The sequence below is a fragment of the Pseudonaja textilis genome, chromosome 6 (genome assembly GCF_049901715.1).
Source record: "Pseudonaja textilis isolate UNSWEBS1 chromosome 6, rPseTex1.2, whole genome shotgun sequence".
Lineage (NCBI taxonomy): Eukaryota > Metazoa > Chordata > Lepidosauria > Squamata > Elapidae > Pseudonaja > Pseudonaja textilis.
This window is the reverse complement of record NC_141995.1, coordinates 55,854,838-55,878,909: the sequence shown is the minus strand read 5'-3', so window position 1 is coordinate 55,878,909 and position 24,072 is coordinate 55,854,838. Positions and strand designations below refer to the sequence as shown.

Below are 24,072 nucleotides of genomic sequence, written 5' to 3'. Positions count from 1 at the left end.
TCTCTCTCTCTGTCACATACAAAGAATTGGCTTTGCCTGTAAAAGCAGGCTCATCAAACTTAATGATCAAGGACACGATGCTCTCAACTTTTGTGATATACAAACAGAAATGAGAGAAAGGTTCCACTTGATACGTGGGTCAGAATTGTATTTTGAGTTTTTGAAATGCTGACCTCCCTATTTAACCAATCATCCTCAGAACTGTCCTGATTCCTAGGGGGAAAATGGCATTTTCTGGAAAACTTATGTAATGATATCTGAGTAAAAGGTAATCAAAGTTGTTCATTTTTCATACATTTTGAATTTTTGGCACTTTTTAAAATAGTATGATCGATTTTTTGTTGTTAAGGGAAAAAAGGCCGTACACTGAGTTGGTTAAAGCTGAAAATATCTTTTCTACAGAAATGCTAGCAAGATATGTGTGTATTATTCTAATGTGAAATTCTTAAAAGATAAGTTTTTTAAATGACCAAGTGAATAAACATACAAGAATGGTCGAATGGCCCATAATGTCTATATTGTCCAGTACCAAAGACTGATGAATCTTTTATGCGCTTACCTTTCAGAATCAGAAATGGTATTATCAGTTCTAATATCTACTACTATTTTTACCATTTTCTTTTTGGGATCGGGTCAGATAAATTCAAATTGAATACTGAAAATGTAACCTTCATCTGAAAGATTTTTGGTTTGTACAAACCAAATGATCTGTGCTTTTTGTAAATGTGGGGAACAAAATTGTGAAAGCGTTCCATAATTTAGTATAAATTTACATAAAGCATTTAATTAAACGTAAATAGTTTCCTGCTTTCCTTTTTAAACAATTCATATCGGTTGTGTGGGGACTTCGCAGATACATTTTACTACATATACACATTATAATTTTAATTCTGTGCTTGTAGTTAAATTTTCTCCTACTCTAACTAATGGCAACTCCCCCCCCCCATTGCTTTTAGAGAAACTGGCATATAATAATGTTGAATTCCTAATGGAAGAACTTCTAACAACACTTAAATATTTGGTAGTACCGATACTTAAGTGCTTTGTAATCGATAATAAAGATTTGGTTTGTGCCTCAGTAAATGGCAAGTGTTAAATACCTACTAATAGCGTTAAACTTTGCCCTTCTCATATGGTTGTGTAAATGCAAAAACTTATTTCACCGATTTACACTGACTTTCTGGGAAACTAAAAAAAAACCAAAACCCATGTTCTGTAACACCCTGTTGTGACAAAAACAGTTTACCTGCTTTTTTGTCTTTAAAGTTTCCATATGGCATACCTGAAGTGCGCACTTTGGCTTACTGCAGTTGTGTCACCTCCTTGGAATTTGATACAGTGTAGTTGTGTATAAATCACAATATCTTCTAACTAATAGAAACCCGATTCAGTCTCAAAAACGTGCATTAAATAAAAATTCTGGAGCAGCATTTTTGAAACCTGGCAACTGTAAAATCCTGACGTGGACTTCAGTTCCCAGAATTCCCCAGCCATTTCCAGGAGTTGAAGTCCACACACCTTAAACCTTCCAAGTTTGGAGGGGAAAAATTACTCTAGAGGTATGTGTGTGGTGCCTACATCTGCCTATGCCAGCCCATTTTACCCAAGGAGAGAGCAGGGATTGGTGAATCCCAGAGTAGCTATGGAGGATGTTATCTATTCTAATTTGAATATCACAAGCTAAATCTACTTCATGGTCCCAATGCCTCTGGTTCATGCCAAGTAATGTTTTAGCAGCTACATAACAGATCAGTGTTATAACCACAGGACAAGGAACAGTTGGAAGAGAGCTACATACACCCCAATTTTAGGGCTGCATACATTCCCATGTACCACAATTTGGGGGACAATTCAGAGTTAAGAAACAAAACCAAAACAGATCAGTTTATATTGTTTATTTAAATGGAAATTTTACAAATACACAGAACTTCCTTTGGCACTTGGAAATCCAAACTTCATAGCGACATGATAAAAATCTAAGGCATAAATGCAGTCTTTAAAAACTGAAATACACAACGTAGCATATAGTTTAACAATAAATTACTCCATTTTATATAAATTATTAGTAGCAAACCTCAAATAAGAACAGCACCACAGTAGAAAAATAAATTGATAAATGACCAGTTTAATTTTTAACTGAATATTATTTATTAAATACCATTAATCATATCGAAAAAGATTCTGAATTTTGTTTTATCTATTGTGTGCCTAAAGATGATTTGGATTAGAAGACCAGAAGCTTCAAGTTAATTGAAATATTAACACTCATTCTAAGCTGTCAGTATAATGCTGCAAAATAGCAAAAATATTCCTCTACGATATGCTCCAAAATTTAAAATGAATAAATCGTAGCAATAAGCACAATAATGTTGTAATCCCAATATTTCATTGAAAAAGTTGATCGCGTTAATGCCTGGCCAATGTCCTCACTCAAAAGCATGAGGAATTTATCCTATAAGGTATAGATTCAGATTAAATTTAGAAGAGTTATTGGAGAACTTAATAGAATTCATAGTGTGAAAGCAGCTATATCGGTTTCCTAGTTCACTCAGCTGCAGTGAGAAATCTTTGGAGGGAGACTTGCCTGAACAGACAGAGTTGCTTTAATGAGACTCCGATGCGGTGTTTACACTCTTCATTCTGAAACACTGCACATTCCTCTTCATCCAATCTTCACAGCATCTATGCCCTGCTGAGAACATTTTCAATATATGTATGGACTTTTTATTAGGTTACTAAGGAGATTATGTCTCTGAATCCAGTGTTAGAAACTGGCCCAGCAGACCAGTCAATTCTTCCTTTGTAAATAAATATCTGGGATCCAAAAGTGTCCTTGCAATTCTTACTGCAATTCTTTTTTCTTTCATGTGGCCTATTAAAGCCTTATATGACCAAAATAATAATAATAATGATAATAAAAATAATAATCAAAAGATATATTCTAATCAAAAGCAAACCTTGACATGTTTAGTACGTATATCCTGTGAATTTTGATGAGAAGTATAACCCATTGCCGAGCTAAGTATTCCAAACACTTCCTAGACAGGAAGTCTTGATTTAACTGTTCATTTTGCGACATTTCAAAGTCACAACAGCCACTGAAAAAAGTGACTTATGACACTTAACAACCACTGCAGTAGCCCAACAGTCGTGTGGTCAACATTTGGACACTTGGCAACTTGTGGCCGTTGCAGTGTCCCGGAGTCACATCCTTCCCTTTCCTTTGGTGACCCTTTTTGACAAGCAACATCAATGGGGAAGCCAGATTCACCTAACTAAATTGAACAACTGCAGTGATTCATTTAACAATGGTGGCAAGAAAAGTCGTAAAATGGAGCAAAACTCTAACTGTCCCAGCAACCACAATTTTGGGCTCAACTGTGAGCGTAATTCGAGGATTATCTTTGAAAGCCCCCTTTTAAGGAGAATCATTATCTATGCATGTATAATAGGTTAAAAGATAATTATGAACAATTAAATACAAAGCAATTAAGATACGCAATGTCAAAGGTTATAATTTGTCAAAGCCTAGTGGCAGATACCATTTTTTTTGGTTGTTAACTTTTTATTGTTAACATTTTTAAATTTTCATTGTGATATTAAAGCAGTGTTTCTTAACCTTGACAACTTCAAAATGTCTGGACTTCAATTCCCAGAATTCCCCAGCCAGTTGAGAAACCCTGCATTAAATCGTGTACAGTCCGTAGCAAAATTCTCCTCCAAATACATGTTTTCATATGTTTTGAAATGAATTAATCATGGAGCAACAGACTTGCATTTAAAATGTTTTGCAACTACTATCTTAACACTATTTTGAATAGTCTTAAAGATCATGAGGCTTTCAGCGTTTCTTCTTTTAATATCTACTTTAAGCGTCTGAGATGCCTTTAAATTCTTGCAGAGATAAAAATGTTTGCAAACCGTAGAACAGAAGCACCTATAGTGTTATGTGGATTTGAGGATCTGTTATTTATTTTAGCAGTTCTCATACCAATTTCTGTAACTTTATGAAACATTTAAGCAGGATGTAGCTTTAAGGCATGGATGAGTGTTATGATATGTGGATCGAGAAGACCTGAACATTAATTCAAATACTTGCGTAACACTAGAATACTAATTTTTGTCTCTTCCCTACATGGTGTGCAAGTATATACTAACAGTATTCCAATTAAAATTAACTCTGAAAATTAACTTTTTTTCAAGTAAAAAACAGCAACAACACTTGGATTTCAAAATGACTGACATCAACACTATTACAATTTCTATTCAGTCCTGCTCTTCTGGAAGAGCTCAGCAGGGTGGCTTACAATTAAATTAGGATTAAATCAAACTACAACAGCAGAACATAGCAGATGTGGTGCTCAATAAATTTATTTGCCCATGTTAATTTTATTTATTTAAGAACATTTATATGACTGCCCACCCGCTCTCAGTGACTCTGGGTGGCTTACCAAAATTAAAAACAACTAGTACCAATACTGCTGCATAACAATAGGGCCACAAAGCAAAGAATCACAGAGATACGCTCTCAAGACTTAATTCCATGCCACAAAATATGTGAGGCTGTCAATTAAATGTTCCTTGTGAACTCTATTAACACTCCAAACTGCAAATTGTCTAGCATCATTTTATTGCACCACATTTCAATTTATCGCTTCTCTCCTGTTGCAAGCTGACCACATTCTTCTGCATTCTGTTACCCTCAGCAGCTTCTCACTTCAAGTACCATCTAGACGTCGGGACAGTCTAGCCGCAATCCAATTTCTGTGTTGATATAATCGGTTCCGAATGACCATTTCTTCAAATACATCAACCAGAGTACCAAAGTCTAGATATCTATTATTATTCATTACGTATCAACAACTTTCAACGTATTCTCTGCATCGAAATTAATTGGGGAAATCTTTTAATATTGAACAAAACGTAGTAAATGAGACCAAGGGTTTTTTTTCTGCCAACTGCACAACTTGATAGAAACTGACCCCCTTCAGAAATGCATATATAGGTTAACTGTATGAACACTTGTATTCTACTTGCTTACTAAGATGTCCTGCTTTTTTTGAGGTAACAGTAGCTTTGGTCTAGCAGTTTTAAATATTCCACATTTCTTAGAAGGATCAGTGCCTTCATGCAGCCCCAACTGCTTGTGTACCCAGCTATATCTGTCTCTGTTCCTGCAGCAGCAGCAGCATTCAGAGCTTCTAAAGCAAAATTACAGCCACTGTTCTATCAGCACATATCAAGATATTGTCAAGTAGTTTGCCTATTAAGCATATAGTCAAAGTTGTAGTTGATGTTTTGTGGCTAGCTTCTCATCCCTGACCTTCCATTAACAATATCCCATTTCAAAACTGAAGCTGGGGATGGAAAGACCAAGTGAAGGAGGATAAGCAGAAAGGATATCTTCAAACTGCTCAGTCTCAATAAAGCAGAATTGTATTTGCAGTGAACCAGTGTATTTTCATGCACTCTCACAAGGCAGCTTTAAATGTTTTTAATTTTGTTCAGTTTTTATGGGACCTCTGCCAGAAGCAATTTTCAAATGCCTTGCCTAAGAAACTGACAAACCAAAAGACCTAAACACATTTTAAACTGGGATATTTTCCAAAATGAACCAACGGCTGTTTGGGCAGAAGCAGAGGTGAGTAATCCTATTATGAGTTTTGCCAAATTCAAATTATTCAAAGTACTACTTGGAAAAAACTTGATTTTTTAACTTGGTAGGAGAAGAGAACAATAGCAATAGCACTTAGACTTTTATAGTGCTTAATGGTGCTTTATAGCCCTCTCTAAGTGATTTACAGAGTCAGCCTCTTGCCCCCAACAGCCTGGGTCCTCAACTTACCGACCATGGAAGGATGGAAGGCTGAGACAACCTTGAGCCAGTGGGAATCGAACTGCCAAACTGCTGGCATTCATCAGAATTAGCCTGCAATAATGCATCCTAACCACTGTACCACCATAGTTCTGATAGTCCAACAACCTGCAGCTGCTCAACTACAATCTTAGACTCTGTTTCCATAATCAGTTTCCATAATGACTTGAATTCCCCAGCCAATATTAGAACATGGAATTCAGTGCATATAAATTTCAGAAAACAGATGCCTCAATATAGCGGGACCAAATAAAGGTCTAAGTATAATGTCTGAGAAATACATAGTTGCAAAGATAAAAATACCAGAAACAAAAATGAATTAATGTATTAATGTTGCAGTCTTAGGCCAGCTCAGCTCTCGAGGCCATATTAACGAATCAGCGGAAGAATGCTGCCCTTGGCAAATTCCAAAACAATTCTTCCAAATTATTTTGAAACATACATAGGCCTATTTGGTAATTTTAATTCAACAACACCCTGAAGTACATTCTGCACTCCTACACAATACGTACCTTAAAACATGATTGGCCTAATCAACAGTGCTACATGTGGAGATCTGTGTGTGAGAAGTGCTTCATTTAATATTTGTACAAATAACCAAAAACATTCTTGCAAACATGCAATGGCTTGAACTTAAATAAAGTGATTTTTCTTTCCATAGTACCCACATTTGCCTTTAATACGTTTTACCACATGGGTTGATAGAGGTTTGGCAACCCATATTACGGCTCTTAACTGGAATACGGAATAATGTCCCATCCGAACACATACAAAGTTTGTAACGTTCCCAGTCACCATTGTTAAATTGTTCCTTGTGAGAAGAATTTGGCAGTCGGGATACATTGATCATCACACTTCCATTCAGGATAATGGAATTGTCCTAGGAAAGGAATATGTCTAAATCAATGAACATGCAACAGTCTTCATAGTCTTCTTTTAATATTATCTACTTTTAGCCTCCAAGATGCCTTTACATTCTTGCACAGATAAAAATGTCTGCAAACCATACAACAGAAGCACCTATAGTGTTACGTGGATTTGAGGATTTATTTATTTTAGCAGTTTTCATACCAACTTCTGTAACTTTATGAAACATTTAAAGAGGATGTAGCTTTAAGGCATGGATGAGGACTGTGGATCGAGAAGAACTGAACATGAATTCAAGTGCTTGCACAACATTGTTGATACTTTTAGATCACATGGTCCATTTTCATTTTGCATCAATGGAAGATTTCATCTAGTTCTAGTCTTAAGAATAGCAACACTTTCTTAACTTACATAATATCCCTTAATATTAAACAGCAATGGAGGGACAGAATGTAAAATTTTATCATTGGATTGCAATCTTTCTGCTTGTTTATAGAGTTGGGATGCTTGCAGAATATATTCATAATATAGTCTGATGCTAACTGGCCTGCTCTGGGTCTCCTGGATTAATGTGTGGAAGAGAATTATCAGTTTTCATGCTTTCTGAATATTCTAAGGTTGTTCACGGTTTAAAATACAGGTAGTCCTCACTTAAAGACTACAATTGAGCCCAGAATTTCTTTCATAATTTATTGCAGTCCTTAAGTCGGTTACCATGTGACCTTACTGTGTCACAACCAATGTCATTAAGTAACACAGCTGTTAAATCAATTCTGAATAGGCATTTTTTGTGGGAAGTTGATAAAATCCCACCAGAAACCGACTAAAAAATGATGGAAATTGCAGTCACAAATTCAAGCCATTGCCAGGCACCAAAAATTGCAATCATGTATCTGGAAGTGAAGCATCAACCATAACTTTTGAGGATGGATCCTAATTTTCTTTTTGGGGTCTGTTGCATTTTTGAACAATTATTAAGCAACCAGTTATAAAGCAAGGATTATCTATACTATCACAGTCACACATCATGAGAGACAATATTTTAAATATTTTATAGAAATAATATAAACCACTTTTAATGTTTTAAGTAAGAAGCAATACTATAAAATGTAAATTGTCATTATTTATATGCAGTTGTGAAGTTAACGTGACCATAATGTGAAAATAAGAATGGTTTACCAGTAAACACAAGCAAAATAAAGGCAATAATTTAATACATTCATCCTTATTCAAAATAGATTTTGAAAGCAGCTTATTTTATTTATTTATTTTGTCAAAAGCTTTCAATACAATAGAAATAAGAATAAACATAAGTTTAAATATAAGAAATAGGAACTAATAATTGGGGACAATAGGCAGGGACGGTAGGCACGATTGTGCACTTATGGACGACCCTTACAGACCTCTAAGGAACGGGGTGAGGTCAATAGAGGTTAGTTTGAGGGTAAAGGAGTGGAGGTTTGAGCAGGTGACAACAGAATCAGGTAGTGAGTTCCAGACATTGACCACTCTGTGGCTGAAATCGTACTTCCTGCAAGTACGATTGCAAGTACCAAGGAGTGGTTTACATTTAGTTTATATCTGTTGTGTGCTCATGTGGTGTTGTGGTTAAAGCTGAAATATTCATTAACTGGTAAGACAGTTAATATTCATTAACTGGTAAGCTTACTTTAATTGTGTCCAGTTCTCTTATTTTCTACTCATCAAGAGAGAAATATGAGTTACAACTAAATATAGAAACAAATGTGTCTCCAACCTTCCCTTTCTTTTTTGAAATTGTTCAAGTGGAAGCAACCATCTGGGGTGACTAATTTGGACTCTTGAAATTTAAAAAGGTTTGGACTTCATAGTCTAAACTGGCCAATCCAATGTTATGTTTGTTTGAAATCGCAATACCATATTTTTAACACATTCCTTCCCTCCCTGCAACCTTACAGTCACCTGCATTGTACTCCACCTATTGAGCCTACTTACAGCTACAATACAGGTAATACTTGACTTGCAAGCATTCATTTAGGACACTGTCTTCTTACTCTTCTGCAAAGATGCTATTTAGTTTTAATACTGAATATTCAAATATCCTGCATTTGCTTCCAAACATAGCCACAAGTGTTTGGGTGCATATAATTTATTCAGGAATTCAACAGAGCATTGTGCGTATGAAGTGGAAAGCGTTTATGCACAGAACAGATTTAAAGGCCAACTGAAACATTAAAAATACAGTGTGTATGTGTTTGTGTGAGAGTGTGTGTGCATCCAAGTTTAAGTTCACAAATGGCAAAACTGAACCAGTATCTGACCAAATGACATTTCTTTAGTCGAGCGACCACATTATAAAATAGCTGAAAATCCTGGAATTACTTACGGCTTTCAGTTCCAAGTTCCGTCCGATGGAAAACTTGATGGTTTTGCCCATAATAAACACTCCTTCATTTCCACGGACAATAGCGCGCCCATCAACTTTTATATTGAGATCACTGGTGGCATTGCTTGTAATCTAAAGAGAAAAAAAGAGCATGTGGCTATACAATATGTTTACTAAACTAGTATCGAATATATTTTAAAAAAATAAAAATATCTTGTGTAAAAGGTGCCTTGTTCTTAAACAGTGCTATTCACTATTTGCACTTTGATTATAGCACACAATTGTTTAGGATTACCAGATCTGGACTTTAAAATTGCTCTCAGATCTGAATGTTAAAGTTCTAGATGTCTATTCTTATTCATCTGCTGTCTTTATTGGTTGTTTGGATTCTTGTTACAGAAACAGTAGCTTTATCTAGAATCAAATTTTGTTTATCAGAATAGAACAGAACAGAAGCTAGAAGGGACCTTGGAGATCTTCTAGTCCAGCCCCCTGCTAAACCAGGAGAACTTATACAATCTGAGACAAGTGATTGTCCAGTCTCTTCTTAAAAACCTCCAGTGACGGAGCGCCCACGATTTCTGAAAGCAACTTCTGTTCCACTGATTAATTGTTCTCACGGTTAGGAAATAGTTTCTCCTTAATTCCAGGTTGCTTCTTCCTTTGATCAATTTCCAACCATTATTCCTGGTCCTGCCCTCTGGGTGCTTTGGAGAATAATTTGACCCCCTTTTGAATATTAGTTTGTTCAAAATTTGTTCATTAGTTTATAGAAACTTAGCTTTATCTAAACATCACAGAGCAGCACTAGCTGAATTCTGTATGATTTCTATTTAAGCGATATGCTTAGAATTGGGTTCCTCCATGCCGGAACCATCACGGCACCTGCCACCCCTAAGATCTGAATTGCCCTTCCCCTGAATCGTGTTTAAAAGGTCCATGGAAACTTGGCCTTTTCTGAATCTTAGGTTAGGGTGGATGGCAAGTCTGTTGCAAAGGAGGTTTTGTGTGTGGGGTGTGTGTGTGTGTGTGTTAATTTAAATGTTTCCTCTTTTGGAAGGAAATCATTGTTTTTATTGCTCTATCTTTTTTTTTCTTACAGATAGTCCCTGATCTACAATCATAACTGAGACCAGAATGTCTGTCACTAAGCAGTGTGATTGTTAAGTGGGTTAAATAAGCAAATCAGGTGTCATCAAGCCATTCCGGCTTCCCCATTGAATTTGCTGGTCGGAAGCAAGGTGGGAAGTGCATAATTGATGATCTACCATTGTAGAAACATGCCGATTGCCAAGTGCCCAAATCGGGCTCATGAAATTGTGGGTATGCTGAGATGGTCGTAACCGTGAGGACCATTCTTGTGATGACCCGGGGCGTGACACAAAAAGAACACAGTCACAAAAGTGGAATAAGTTCCCTTTCATGCTTCCAACTTGGGCCCCAATGTCCAATTAGCCTCGGCTTGATATCAAACTCTTCCAAAAAAACCAGTCTACGAATAGAGTAAATGCAGTCCAAACCCAAAGTAAAAATAATTAGACATTTAAAAAACCCAACACAAACCACACTGGAGTCATTAACACAGCAGGCCAGGATGATAAATTGCAGACTTCCATACGATAATGTAGCAACCACAGTTGGGAAGATGCCAAAACCCAGATGAGCCTCGACCAAGATAAAGCACACTTTGCTACCAGCAAAGAGCTATTTAAAATGCCCCACTTACATCCTGTTCTCCCAGCAACTAATGCAACTAATGAAAGGGATCAGGGCCTTTTCCTCTCCTGTAAGATATGTTGCTCCCTTCTCGGTTTCGCCCTATGTGACCTAGGATGAAGAGGGGATGGCCCTGGGTCTTCCTATGAATGCCCAGCCAGACTGTGTCCTTCCCCCGTTTCTTCCACAGCCTCTGGGAGCCACACTCCCACTCCCTGTCAGCTCCTCAATCTCCCCCTCAGAGTCAGACTCCACAAGGGCATGACAATTCTTAAGTGACTTTTTCCAGCACTGTTTGTAACTTTGAAAGTTGCTAAAATGAACGGTTGTAAGTCAAGGATTATGTGCACTGTTTTTATTGGTCACAGACTGCCCAGAGTCTTTACAAAGTTGATTGGTTATCTGCATTTGGCAATAAATAAATTGCAATTAACGAAGCATATACAATGCATATAAAAGTAGTTGAATATTGTTGTAGAACCTGTTTACATACAGAGATCTAATGCATGGTTTAAATGTCCAGTCATTCCAAGGTCTTTCTGTTCATTATAGTTAACTAGATAACATCTTAGTTACTGTTTGCTTGCTTATTCTATGTGCAGAACATGAGGCTCTACTTTTGAAAATTTATATGAATCTCAATAAAAATATAAATAAAAATTTGAATTTTAGATGACATTGTTTTTTAAAAAATATTATAAATTTACAGTTGGAAGTAAGCAAAATATAATCCATACCCTTTCTGTAGATGCTTTTTGGACATTTAAAATTTTTACTCCACTTGGCAAATTAAACTCATGGGTATTGTAGTCAGTGCTAAACAAAGTGTTTTGAGTTCGTGGGTCAACAAATTCCATTCCGATATCGCTGGTAATTGAAGTTTTATTTTTCTCCACACTAAGTTTTGTTTCCCCTTGCTGAAATACAATCTTTAAAAAAGAAAGGGAGAGGGTGCTGATTTTAATAACACAGAAATTATTTTGCTTAAATTATTAATTGGTAGTGCTTTTTCATCTTAATAAGAAATTTATAAATTTATTTTTAAAAGGCATAAATGCAAGACAACATCCCACAAATTGAACAATTAAAACTGAAATAAAGAAAACTGCAATATTCCAGGGTCATAGAAATAAAAGTCCACAACCAAAAGAATTTCACTAACCAGCCAAACAAACAAGCGACCAGTAACTAAAACCCAGATTTTTGACTATCAGAGATATATCTTATCCATACAAGGGTATCTTAAGAGGGTATGCGACAACTACCATTACTAAGAAGATTTTCCTCTTGGTTAGATTCCAGCCAAACAGAATTCAGCAAGATAATATGAAGCCAAACCTTAGATACTGAATGTTAATACGCCGGGAGGCACCTACTTACTGGCTGGTTTTCTCCAACAATCACCAAATCTTCGTTCCGTCGGCCTCCTACTGTGCTCTTATATAATGGGTGTATAATTCCCATATCAGAATCTTGTTTAAATCTTAATAATCCGCTATCATGAAACTCCATGCTATCGCAGCCGTTGGGCCCAATACGAATTACAGCCCAAATTATGACAGTGATCTAAAAAAGGAAACATTGAAGAGTTCTGAAAGATTCATGTCGCTTGGTGAAGGAATTAACATTTGAACCATTTGCAAAGTTTTTGACCTTCTCCAAAACTTTTGAGAAATGTTTATGGTACAGCGAGCCTGAATGATGTCCATGAAAGGCAGCTTCCTACAGCAGTATAGGAAACAATTTATAGGTAGTCCTTGGCCTACAACCATTTATTTAGTGGCCAATGTTACAATGTCACTGTAAAAAATGACATGTATGAACATTGCAGAACCCCCACACACACACACCCATGGTCATATGATCAAAATTCAGATGCCTGGCAACTGGTTCACTTAACAACAGTGTTACTAACTTAACAACTGCAGTGATTCACTTAACAACTGTGTTAAGAAAGGTCGTAAAATGGAGCAAAATTCACTTAATAACTGTTTCACTTAGCAACAGAGAATTGGGGCTCAGTTGTGATCATAAGTCAAGGACTACTTGCATGAGGAATGGCTAAGATTCTTTCTTTTATAAAATGAAAAATAAAACATATATATCTAAAATATTTTCCCCCTCTCCTTGCATTCAATACTTTAGCTATCCATCTTAAGGAGATGTAAATGTTCTAGATGAAATTCGGGAAGACCTGACAACCGTGAGTGACTTATTATACCTTTGTTACCTCCTGTTCAGTTGCTTCAAGGCATTCTGCAGGGGGGGCTGCCTTTGAAGGCCACTCGGATTGTGCAGCTTGTTCAAAATGCAGCCGCCCATCTTCTAATGAGTAAGGAACACCCGTCATATTTTGGGCCAGATCTGTGGGCACTGCACTTGCTACTACCGAGCTTCTGGGGACAATTCAAACGGTTGGTTTTGACCTATGGAATCCATAATGGCTTGGCACCCAGGTACCGGCAGGATCTTTTGCTTCAAACAGAACCTATCCTACGTGAGGGATCTGGGCAGGGGTCAGCAGTCAAATCTTCTGGAATAGCCTCCCCCAGAGATTTGTAGGATGCCCTCCCCCACCTGATATTTCAGGAGTACCATATTTTTTGCACTCTAAGACCAGAGGTGGTATTCAGCAGGTTCTGACCTGTTCTGCAGAAACGGTAGCAGAAATCTTGTGTAGTTCGGAATACCACCTCCGACTGGCCCCGCCCCCATCTATTCTCTGCCTCCCAAGCCCCAGCTGATTGGCTGGGTCTTCTTTGGTTGCCCTGCACAGGAGAACGGAGCTGGAAAGCAGGCTAGTGGGGAGGGAATGGGGATTTTGCAGTATCCTTCCCCTGCCACGCCCACCAAGCCACACCCACCAAGCCACGCCACCAAGCCATGCCATACCTACAGAACCAGTAGAAAAAATTGTTTTGAATCCCACCACTGTATAAGACGCTCTAAACCATAAGACCCACCTAGCTTTTGAGGAGGAAAACGAGGGGGGTGGGGAAATCTGCCTCTGTCTCCCACCAATTTGGCTCCTTACAGCAAACAGCTTGGTCAACTTCAGCACAGCCTGATTTAGCACGAGCAGCTGATTAGCAATTGGATTGGCCTCCTGGGATACTGCCGATCAGCTATACTAGGCTACAGGGATTGCCGCCAACCCCCCCCCATTGTCGTTGCCACCTATTGCAGCTTCCACGCGTCCCGTTTTCGACCTTCGCGTGTCCTGTTTTTGGCCTGTTCCAGGTGGCTACGAACGGGTCGAAAACGGGATACATGGAGGCAGAAAATGAGATGCACAAAGGTGCCAATAGAGGGCGGCGGCGATCCACGCAGCCTGGAACAGCTGATTGGTGATATTCTGGGAGGCCAATTCAACCGCCAATCAGCTGCTCATGCTAAATCAGGCTGTGCTGAAGCTAACCAGGCTGTTCGCTGCAAGGAGGCAAATTGCTGGGAGGCAGAGGCCAAAGGATGGGGGCCAGCCTGTGGGCGTGGCTTTGGCAACATTCGCTCTATAAGATGCACAGACATTTCCACCCATATTTGTTTGGTGGGAAAAGTGTGTCTTATAGTGTGAAAAATACGGCATATAGATCACCTTACACTTCCAAAATCAGCTGGCAGGCTCTGGTGCAGTTGAGGGAACTGCCATTAGTGCATGGCATAGTAGGTGGAGTCATTCCGTCCCTTGATCAGGAAAGAACACACAGCTTCTCCTGTTGCTAGTAAGTTCGAACTGAATATTATCAGTTAGAATGCATTTTATAGATTGTTATACTTACAATTAAATTAATAACCGCCAAAATGAATAGGAGGACCAGGACACAGATTGCCAAATTGCCTTTTCTGCCTCGCAAACCAGTTTTGTGTAGACGATCTTCATCAATCGGGATGTATCCAGCCTTGAAGTTAGAGTTATGCTCTTTGTTAATATTTCTGCGTTCCACGGCCTTTTCTCGCATCGATTTCTTCACGGGGCCATTCGAGCTTTGCTAAAATTTCATCCAAAGACATCATATGGACCAGATTAATTAATATTTCATTTCTGCCATAATATGATGATCAAAGGAAGATTTGCTCACTAATATTTAAATGTTTTAAAATGATCAGTAAGCGTCTACATGGGACTATATCATTTATTTTATTTACAAAATGATTAGATCCTGGAGAAAGGGAGCAGAAGTTGAAAAATACTTCAACGATCCTTACAGAACAGGTAGTCCTTAAATTATGACCATAATTGAACCCAGGAATTTTGGTTGTTAAGTCATAATGGTCATAAAGTAGGTCACCACATCATCGGACCTCATTTTACAACCTTTTTTTTTGCAATGGTCATAAAGCGATCGCCATGATTCTCAAGCAAACACCAGAACCCATTATTTTCAATGATTCACTTAGCAACTGTGGCAAAAAAGGTTGTAACATGGGGCAAAACTCGCTTAACAAAAATTTCAGGGTGAATTGTGATCATGAGGACTACGAAAGGTCGTAAGTTGGTTCTGCAACCCAACAAGACAGACACAGACTTCAGAGAATAATTAGGGCTGCAGAAAAAACAATTGCTACCAACCTGCCTTCCATTGAGGACCTGTATACTGCATGAGTCAAAAAGAGGACTGTGAAAATATCTACAGATCCCTCACAGCAAGGACATAAACAGTTTCAACTCCTTCCCTCAAAACGACTCTATAGAGCACTGCACATCAGAACAAGACACAAGGGCAGGTTTTTCCCGAAAGCCATCACTCTGCTAAACAAATAATTCCCTCAACACTGTCCAACTATTTACAAAGTCTGCACTACTATTACTATTAATCTTCTCATCCTTCCTTTCGCCCATCCTCTCCCACTTGTGACTGTATGATTGTAACTTTATCGATTGTATCCTTACGGTTTTTATTGACTGTTTCCTAGTATGATTTGATTGCTTATTGTACCTTATAACTATCATTAAGTGTTGTACCTGATGATTCTTGACTCCTGAAGGATGTATCTTTTCTTTTAGGTACACTGAGAGCATTTGCACCAACACATATTCCTTGTGTGTCCAATTACACTTGGCCAATAAAGAATTCTATTCTATTCTAAAGACTATTCGTACTTTTGATTTTTTCTTAATGTCATGAAAAGGAAATCTTTTCAGACCCCAACAATGCCTTTCAAAGGAGCGTTATCAACCTTTCTCAGTTTTGCAAAGCTCATCAGCACCTTTCTGTCCTCTGCAATTACTGCTATCTGAGTATATGGCCATCCGGTTGAGCTTCCCAGTTTTCCACATCTCCTCCACTGTCCTTGTTAGATTTTAGACTTAGAATAACTTTACTGTCACTTTGAATGGACACTAATCAACATACATTAAAATGAAATGTCGTTGCATGCAGCTCTCAGAGAGAGTCACCAGCTCCCACATGCGTTAAAGATGACAAAATAAATATAAAGTTATGCGTATACCCACATATATTATATGACATGGAGAAACATCACAGCCTAGATAGACCAACCAAACGTAGCTTTGTACCATTTGGTACAAAATATAAATTGAAATGCAAATAAAGTCCCTTCATACAAATTAAAACTCTAATAAACTAAAGATAGCAAAATGCTATACCCTACTAAAGACTTATTTCATGGTTTGTATCAGGCAGTAAAACAAAAACAAAAAATAACTCCTAACACTCCTAAAGAGGATTTAGTTCAGCAAAAAATAATGGAATGTGCAGAAATGGACACGCTCACGTTACAAATGAAAGAGGAGGACTCCCAAGTATTATTCAATCTGGCACAAATGGTATGAATGGGTCATGGGATATAAGAGATATAAGATATAAGAATAGATATAAGAAATAATAGTATAATATAATATAATATAATATAATATAATATAATATAATATAATATAATATAATATAATATATATATATAATATAATATAATATAATATAATATATACAATAGATATAAGAAATAAGAACAGGAGATTAATTGTAAGAGACCTTAAGAAAATGATGTGTAGATATGTAAAATATATAGGTATATAAAATAGAACTAACAATTAAGGGTGGATGTATATTAAATGTATTAGGACTTATAAGATAATACTTGCAGATGTCAAAATGCTGTTGAAAATGTGAATACGATTTGAATTGTCTTGGTGGAAAACATAATAAAAATTTATGAAAACAAAACAAAAAATAAGAATAGAATATAACTTTATTATAGTCATAGACCTGCAATAGACATCACTATTTACAATATATTAAAAAAGTAGACACATTATAGTACATTAAAAAAGCACAAAATAAACAATAAACAATGTAATTAATTAATGAAATATAAAATTATGCATATACTAACAACGCAGTCTACTGATCAACCCAAAATAGGCACCATTTGGTACCAAATACAAATCGAAATGCAACTAAAGACCCTTCATACAAATTAAAACTCTTGATAAACTCAAGATAAGCAAAACGCTATACCCTAAAGTCTTATTTCATGGCTCGTATCAGGTAGCACCCCTAAAATAAAGTAATAAATAAAAATACAAAATTATGCGTATGCCCACATTTATAGATTATATGACACGGGGAAACAACGCAGTCAGGGTCCGGATATATATATGCAGAGGGCGAGAAAACAAACCAACCAACCCCGAAATCTTGCGAGTTTATTCCATTAGGGACCCGCCTGAGCTCCGGCGAGAGGCCGGCCCTCGTAGCGGTCTATTTTTTGCTTTTGCACGGAGGGTCGGGCGCGCTTAATTGGGCAGGAATCTCCCTCTCGGACGCCGCTCCGGGCGTGGTCCTCGGCCAAGGGGCAAGCAAGCCAAGGGCACCAAAGCGCATGATTGATTTATTTTTTATCATTATTATTATCATTATTATTTTTTGGAGGGGTATTTTAAGGCTTCCCTTAGGATTCCTTCACAAAGCGCGAACATAACGGGCGGCGACGGGAGGCGCGCCGTGGCGGAGCCGCTGAGGGGAACTTTCTCCCCACCGCGCGTTCCTTTCTCCCTCAGGCCGCCGACGGGCGCTGCTGAGGGCGGACTTCCCTCGCCCGTAGGCTGCTGCGAGATTCCCCCCACCCCTCGGGGACGAGCTCAGACCCGCCATTTAGCCCCAAATTGGGGCTGGTGGGGGGGGCAGAAGAGACTCCGGCGTCCGGGACTCCCCGTCCCAACCCCCCGCCCGCCCGCCCGCCCGCCAACGTCTTCCTCCTCCTCCTCCTCCTCCTCCCCTCAGCTGCAGCTCAGCTTGGCGCCAGCTTTGCAAAGCGGCAAATCTTTTGCGGCCTCGGCGGCTTCCCGAATCTCCTTCCCTCTCTGCTCCCCCTGGGCTACCGACCTGTTCGGAAGCCGAAGACGCCGCCGCCGCCGCCGCGGCTGGAAGAACCGCCATCTTCGGCTCTTGTCCTTCCTTTGCCCGGCAGGGGGAGCGAGGCCGCTCGTCGAAAAGCTGGCGCGGAATCCCTCCTTCGCCGCCGCCGCCGGCCGGCGCTTTCTGCGGCAGGCGGCTGGTGCGAAGGGGAGAACCCGCGAGAGGCCGGGCTTGGGTGTCCCAAGAGAGCCCCGTGGAAGGATTTTTCAGCGCCGGCCGAAAAGGAGGAGGTGGAGGAGGAAAAATACAGGTAGCCCTCCATTTAAGACCACAATGGAGACCAGCATTTCTGTTGTTAAGGGAGACATCTGTTCAGTGAGTTTTGCCCCATTCTAGGGCCTTTCTTGCCCCAATTGTTTAAGTGAAATACCGCAGTGGATAAGGTAATAATCCAGTTGTTAGGTGAATCGGACTTCCTTAGGATCCTGGGTAGGATAGGATCCTGGATAGGATAGCATACTGGATAGGATAGGATAAGATCCTGGATAGGATAGGATAGGATGGATAGGATAGGATCCTGGGTAGGATGGATTCTAGGCAGGATAGGATGGACTGGATAGGATGGATAGATCCTAGATAGGATAGGATCTGGTAGGGATAGGATCCTGGATGATACTGGGTAGGATAAGATGGGATCCTGGGTAGGATAGGATTCTGGGCAGGATAGGATAGCATACTGGATAGGATAGGATAGGATAGGATCCTGGGTAGTATAGGATTCTAGGCAGATAGGATAGGATACTGGATAGGATCCTGGATAGGATAGGATAGGATCCTGGATAGGATAGGATCCTGGGTAATTCTGGGCAGGATAGGATACTGGATAGATAGATACTGGGTAGGATAAGATGGGATCCTGGGTAGGATAGGATTCTGGGCAGGATAGGATACTGGATAGGATGGGATAGGATGGATCCTGGGTAGGATAGCATACTGGATAGGATAGGATAAGATCCTGGGTAGGATAGGATCCTGGGTAGGATAGGATCCTGGATAGGATTCTGGCAGGATAGGATAGGATACTGGATAGGATGGGATAGGATCCTGGATAGGATAGGATCCTAGATAGGATAAGATCCTGAGTAGGATAGGATTCTGGATAGGATAGCATACTGGATAGGATAGGATAGGATCCTGGGTAGTATAGGATTCTAGGCAGGATAGGATAGGATACCAGATAGGATGGGATAGGATCCTGGATAGGATAGGATAAGATCCTAGATAGGATAAGATCCTGGGTAGGATAGGATTCTGGTCAGGATAGGAATAGGATCCCAGGTAGGATAGGATTCTGGGCAGGATAGGATAGGATCCTGGATAGGATAGGATAGGATAGGATCCCAGGTAGGATAGGATTCTGGGCAGGATAGGATAGGATCCTGGGTAGGATAGGATAGGATAGGATTCTGGGCAGGATTGGATAGGATTCTGGGCAGGATAGGATACTGGATAGGATGGGATAGGATCCTGGGTAGGATAGGATTCTGGGCAGGATAGGATAGGATACTGGATAGGATGGGATAGGATAGGATCCTGGGTAGGATAGGATACTGGATATGATGGGATAGGATCCTGGGTAGGATAGGATTCTGGGCAGGATAGGATAGGATACTGGATATGATGGGATAGGATCCTGGGTAGGATAGGATTCTGGGCAGGGTAGGATGTTATATCCAATGCCTTGGAAATCGTTTTGTATCCACGTCTGATTGATACCTTTACGTTCTTTGCAGATCATATCTTTTGCTGTAAGAGGCAGCTGAGTAAAATATCAGAAAAATAGCTGAACTTTATATGGGCTTGATCAGAGTCACTTTAATTGATGCCATGTGTATACTGACTACTATTTAAAATCCAGTTGAATGTTCAGTTAATTCTGACCACAGTCACATCCCTACTGATAAGAGGGTATGCACACCTTATGCAACTACATTTATTTTTATTTCCCCCCCTAAAATATTTCAGATTTTTTTTTTCCAATTCAATTGTATACCTTATATGTTATATTAAAGGTGGGAAAAAAACCTGAAGTGTTTTATCTTGGTCTGATTTTTCTACATCTCAAAAGGGGTGTGTAGACTTTTGATATCCTAGACCAGTGATGGCTAACCTTTTCCTTGTTGCGTGCCAAAAGCGTGCCCATGCGCATGCGTGCCTGCACCCATAATGCAATGTGCAGGCAACCCTCCACCCCTGCACATGTGTGCGTAATCCCATGTGTGCACCGCATGCCTTTGTGCATGTGCGCACAATCCCCCCACATGTGCCCTGCCCCTTGCACATGCGTGCACATCTCCCGCATGCGCATCTCCCCCGTGCATGCGTGGCAGATACCCAACAATCAGCTGGCTGGTGGGGGGGGGGCACGCATGCATGCGCAGTGGGTCTGTTCTGGGCGACCTCTCGTGTTCCAGCAGAAAAGGCTCTGTGTGCCACTTCTGGCACTCGTGCCATAAGTTCGCCATCATGGTGCTAGACCAAGGGTCTTCAAACTGGGCAAGTTTAAGACTTGTGGGACTTCAACTCCCAGATTTCCTGAGCTAACATGACTGGAGGAGGAATTCCGGGAGTTGAAGTCCACAAGTCTTTAAAGCTGTGAAGTTGGAAGACCCTTATCCTAGACCTAGATGGATGGATGGATGAATAGACGGACGGATGGATGCATAGATGGGTGGATGGACAGATGGATGGATGGATAGATGGATGGACAGATGGATAGATGGATAGATGGATATAGGTGGATGGATGGATGAATGGACAGATGGATAGATAGGTGGATGGATGGATGGACAAATAGATGGATAGACAGATGGACGGATTGATGGATGGATAGACAGATGGATAGATGGATGGATTGACGGATGGATGGATAGACAGATGGATAGACAGATGGATAGACAGATGGATGGATGGATAGACAGATGGATGGATGGATGGATGGATGGATGGATGGATGGATGGATAGACAGATGGATGGATAGACAGATGGATGGATGGATAGACAGATGGATGGATGGATAGACAGATGGATAGACAGATGGATGGATGGATGGATAGACGGATGGACAGATGGATAGACAGATTGACAGATGGATAGATGGATGGATAGACGGATGGATGGATGGATAGACGGATGGATGGATGGATAGACAGATGGATGGATGGATAGACAGATGGATAGACAGATGGATAGATGGATGGATAGATGGATAGACAGATGGATAGATGGATGGATGGATAGACGGATGGATGGATGGATAGACAGATGGATAGACAGATGGATGGATGGATGGATAGATGGATGGACAGATGGATAGACAGATTGACAGATGGACAGATGGATGGATAGACGGATGGATAGATGGATGTGGCTGGATGGATGGGTACGTTCAAGATTTAGAGAATAACTCAGAACAAGAAGTGGATTCATTTTCCACTTCCCGGTAACGTACAGATTTCATCTTGTGATCTGGAAATCAATGCGTTATTTTGGGGGGGAAAAAAAGGCGCCAGAAATCCCGAGTCCGTCAGAACGAGGCGAGAGGGAGAGTCGCCTCCGCGGGACAGGCGCGTCCGTAACCTTCGCGGGCGGGCGAGCGGTCGCCGGAGCCCCTCTGGGAAAAAAGGGGGTGGGTGGGTGGGGGAAGCGCCTCGGCCTCTTTGGCCCGCGGAGAGCGGCTTGCCTTCGGCCCCTCTAATCGGGGGGGATCCCACCTTCTCTTCTCCCGCCCTCCCCGTCTAGTTTCTGCCTCCAAGAGAGGCACCAGGCGGAACAAAAGTCGCGCCGTCGTTCCGCTCGCCTCACAGACTCTCCCGGCCACCTCTGGAAACCTCCCCGAAGCGCCGAGGCGCCAGTTGGGTCGGCTGCGGTGGAAGGAGAAGAAAGAAGATCCCGCGGGGGGGTGGGCGAGGGATCTTCCCACCATGTTTTCTTTCAAAGCTCCCCCCCCCCCCGCTTTCCTTCCTCCCGGGTTGCCCTCGGCCCGCTCAAGCCAGCCGCGCTTCTCCCGCGTCCCGGGAACGTCGGGGTGGGGGCAGAGAGCGGGAAGGAAGGGTGGGGTTTTTCGGCGTTGCTACAACCGAAAGAAGCGGGCTCTTTCCGCGCAGCCGTGGCGTCCCTGACATCCCGAGCAGCAAAAAATAAATAAAAAGCCAACGTCAGTTTGCTTTAACAATCACCGAGGCTAACACGCTCCAATCATAAGGGGAGGCTCGGCAAGGGGGCAACTCCCAGGCGGAGCCCACCGGCCCTTTTAAGGACACCTCCTCGTTGGGTGGCGAGAAGCAAAAAAAAAAAAAAACCTCCGAAGAGCAAGAAACGATCGCCGCTTCCTTGGGAAAAGAAGCCCCCCCACCCCACTTTTTCTTTCCTCCTTTTTCTTTGAAGCCTTGGACTCTCTCTCCCTTCGCCCTTTTCTGTCGCCATCTCTGCCAGGCATGGCTGACACCTTGAGGAGGCTGATCAACAATGAGACCTGCAGGATTTTGCAGGAGAAGCTGGAAAGTTGGTACAGAGACTATTACGTGAGTGTGTAAAACGCCTGGTTTACATAAAGCCAGCTGTCTTTCCAGAAGGCATCTGGGGACAAGGAGGTGGCTGGTGTGTGTGTGTGCCCGCACGCATGTGTGTATTTTTGTGTTGAGTGTGTAGCATCCTCTCTACTGTATATTTATTTATTAGCGTATGGCAAATATATGGGCTTATAGTGGTTCAAATGTTCATATCCAGTCCACCCACCCATTCAAGGACAGGGTGATTAATTATAAGTATAATTATAAGTATAATTTGATTGCTTATGACTATCGTTAAGTGTTGTACCTGATGATTCTTGACAAATGTATCTTTTCTTTTCTTTACACTGAGAGCATTTGCACCAAGACAAATTCCTCGTGTATCCAATCACACTTGGCCAATAAAGAATTCTATTCTATTCTATCTATGTTGGAAAAAAACAGACATTGGGCCAGTGTAAGCTCTTCGAATAGAACAGAACAGAATAGAACAGAACCAAACAGAACAGAACAGAACAGAATAGAATAGAATAGAATAGAATAGAATAGAATAGAATAGAATAGAATAGAATAGAATACTTTATTGGCCAAATGTGATTGGACACACAAGGAACTGGTCTTGGTGCAAATGCTCTCAGTGTACATAAAAAGAAAAAAATACATTCGTCAAGAATCATAAGGTAGAACACTGAATAATAGTCATAAGGTACAATAAGCAATCAAATCATACTAGAAAATGTCTCTTGATGGGCATTTGGATACAATGTGATGGATATTTTGTCGGGAAGCACCACGGTTGTGGGAGTCCCATCACTTGAGACTTTCAAGAAGAGATTGGACTGCCATTTGTCAGAAATGGTGTAGGGTCTCCTGCTTGGGCTGGGCTGGGGGTTGGACTAGATGACCTATAAGGTCCCTTCCAACTCTGATTATCTGTTATCTGTTACACTGAGGGGTAGAGATTCTTGATATTTTTTTTTAACGCGATGCAATATTATTTTCCCTTCCGGCGAAAGCAAGAGCAGGAAAATGGGGAAAAAAAAATACATCTGCAGTAATATAATAAAAAGCTTCCAATGCGGCTGTCCAAGAACAAGGTGTTTTGGGGAAAGGATGGGTTTTTTTTTAAAAACAAACCCTCTTAAGGGAAAGAAAAGCCCCACCACGATCCTGATTTACAAATGGAGCTTTGAGAAGCAAGTTTATGGCGGGAGATGGATCCAGACTTTTAAATGGATCCTGGAGAGCCATTTCCCGGGAAAACCCGTAACCAAGGACGCTGGATTTCAGCGCCAAGAGGGAGGGAGCGAGGGAGGGAGGGAGGCAACGTGGTTGGTTGCCACGGTTACAGAATGTAA

At 40.6% G+C, this 24,072-nt stretch overlaps 2 protein-coding genes across 5 annotated transcripts in view; one reads left to right on the top strand and one right to left on the bottom strand.

Annotated features, from left to right (window-relative positions):
• Window positions 1-1,880: 1,880 nt before the first annotated feature.
• Window positions 1,881-18,308, bottom strand: SGCB (sarcoglycan beta). 2 transcript variants are annotated; one of them, XM_026699899.2, is made up of 6 exons: window positions 18,170-18,308; window positions 14,603-14,812; window positions 12,204-12,389; window positions 11,561-11,752; window positions 9,108-9,239; window positions 1,881-6,755 (listed from the first exon to the last, which is right to left on the bottom strand). In XM_026699899.2, exons 1-6 carry the CDS (start codon window positions 18,221-18,223, stop codon window positions 6,552-6,554), a joined length of 978 nt encoding a protein of 325 aa, XP_026555684.2. In that variant the 5' UTR covers window positions 18,224-18,308; the 3' UTR covers window positions 1,881-6,551. The 2 variants fall into 2 exon arrangements, with proteins under 2 accessions (XP_026555684.2, XP_087792728.1); XM_087936602.1 differs by lacking the exon at window positions 18,170-18,308 and adding an exon at window positions 17,389-17,408.
• A 4,276-nt stretch (window positions 18,309-22,584) lies between these two features.
• The window catches only part of SPATA18 (spermatogenesis associated 18), a 36,400-nt gene continuing 34,912 nt past the window's right edge, over window positions 22,585-24,072 (top strand). For 2 of the 3 annotated variants that reach the window (XM_087936598.1, XM_087936597.1), the window contains exon 1: window positions 22,585-22,726. In XM_087936598.1, the coding sequence (XP_087792724.1) occupies window positions 22,640-22,726 (87 nt within the window). In that variant the 5' untranslated portion in view covers window positions 22,585-22,639. The remainder of the gene's footprint in view (window positions 22,727-24,072) is intronic. The other variant, XM_087936599.1, reaches the window with a different exon arrangement.

Bases quoted from the DNA above. Each gene is read 5' to 3' on its own strand.
- SGCB (XM_026699899.2), bottom strand. From the start codon at position 18,223: ATGGCGGTTCTTCCAGCCGCGGCGGCGGCGGCGGCGTCTTCGGCTTCC. The intron at 14,813-18,169 runs GTCGGTAGCCCA...ATGAAATTTTAG, and splicing joins CGTCTTCGGCTTCCGAACAG to CAAAGCTCGAATGGCCCCGT. The intron at 9,240-11,560 runs GTATGGATTATA...TTTTCTCTTTAG, and splicing joins AAAAAGCATCTACAGAAAGG to ATTACAAGCAATGCCACCAG.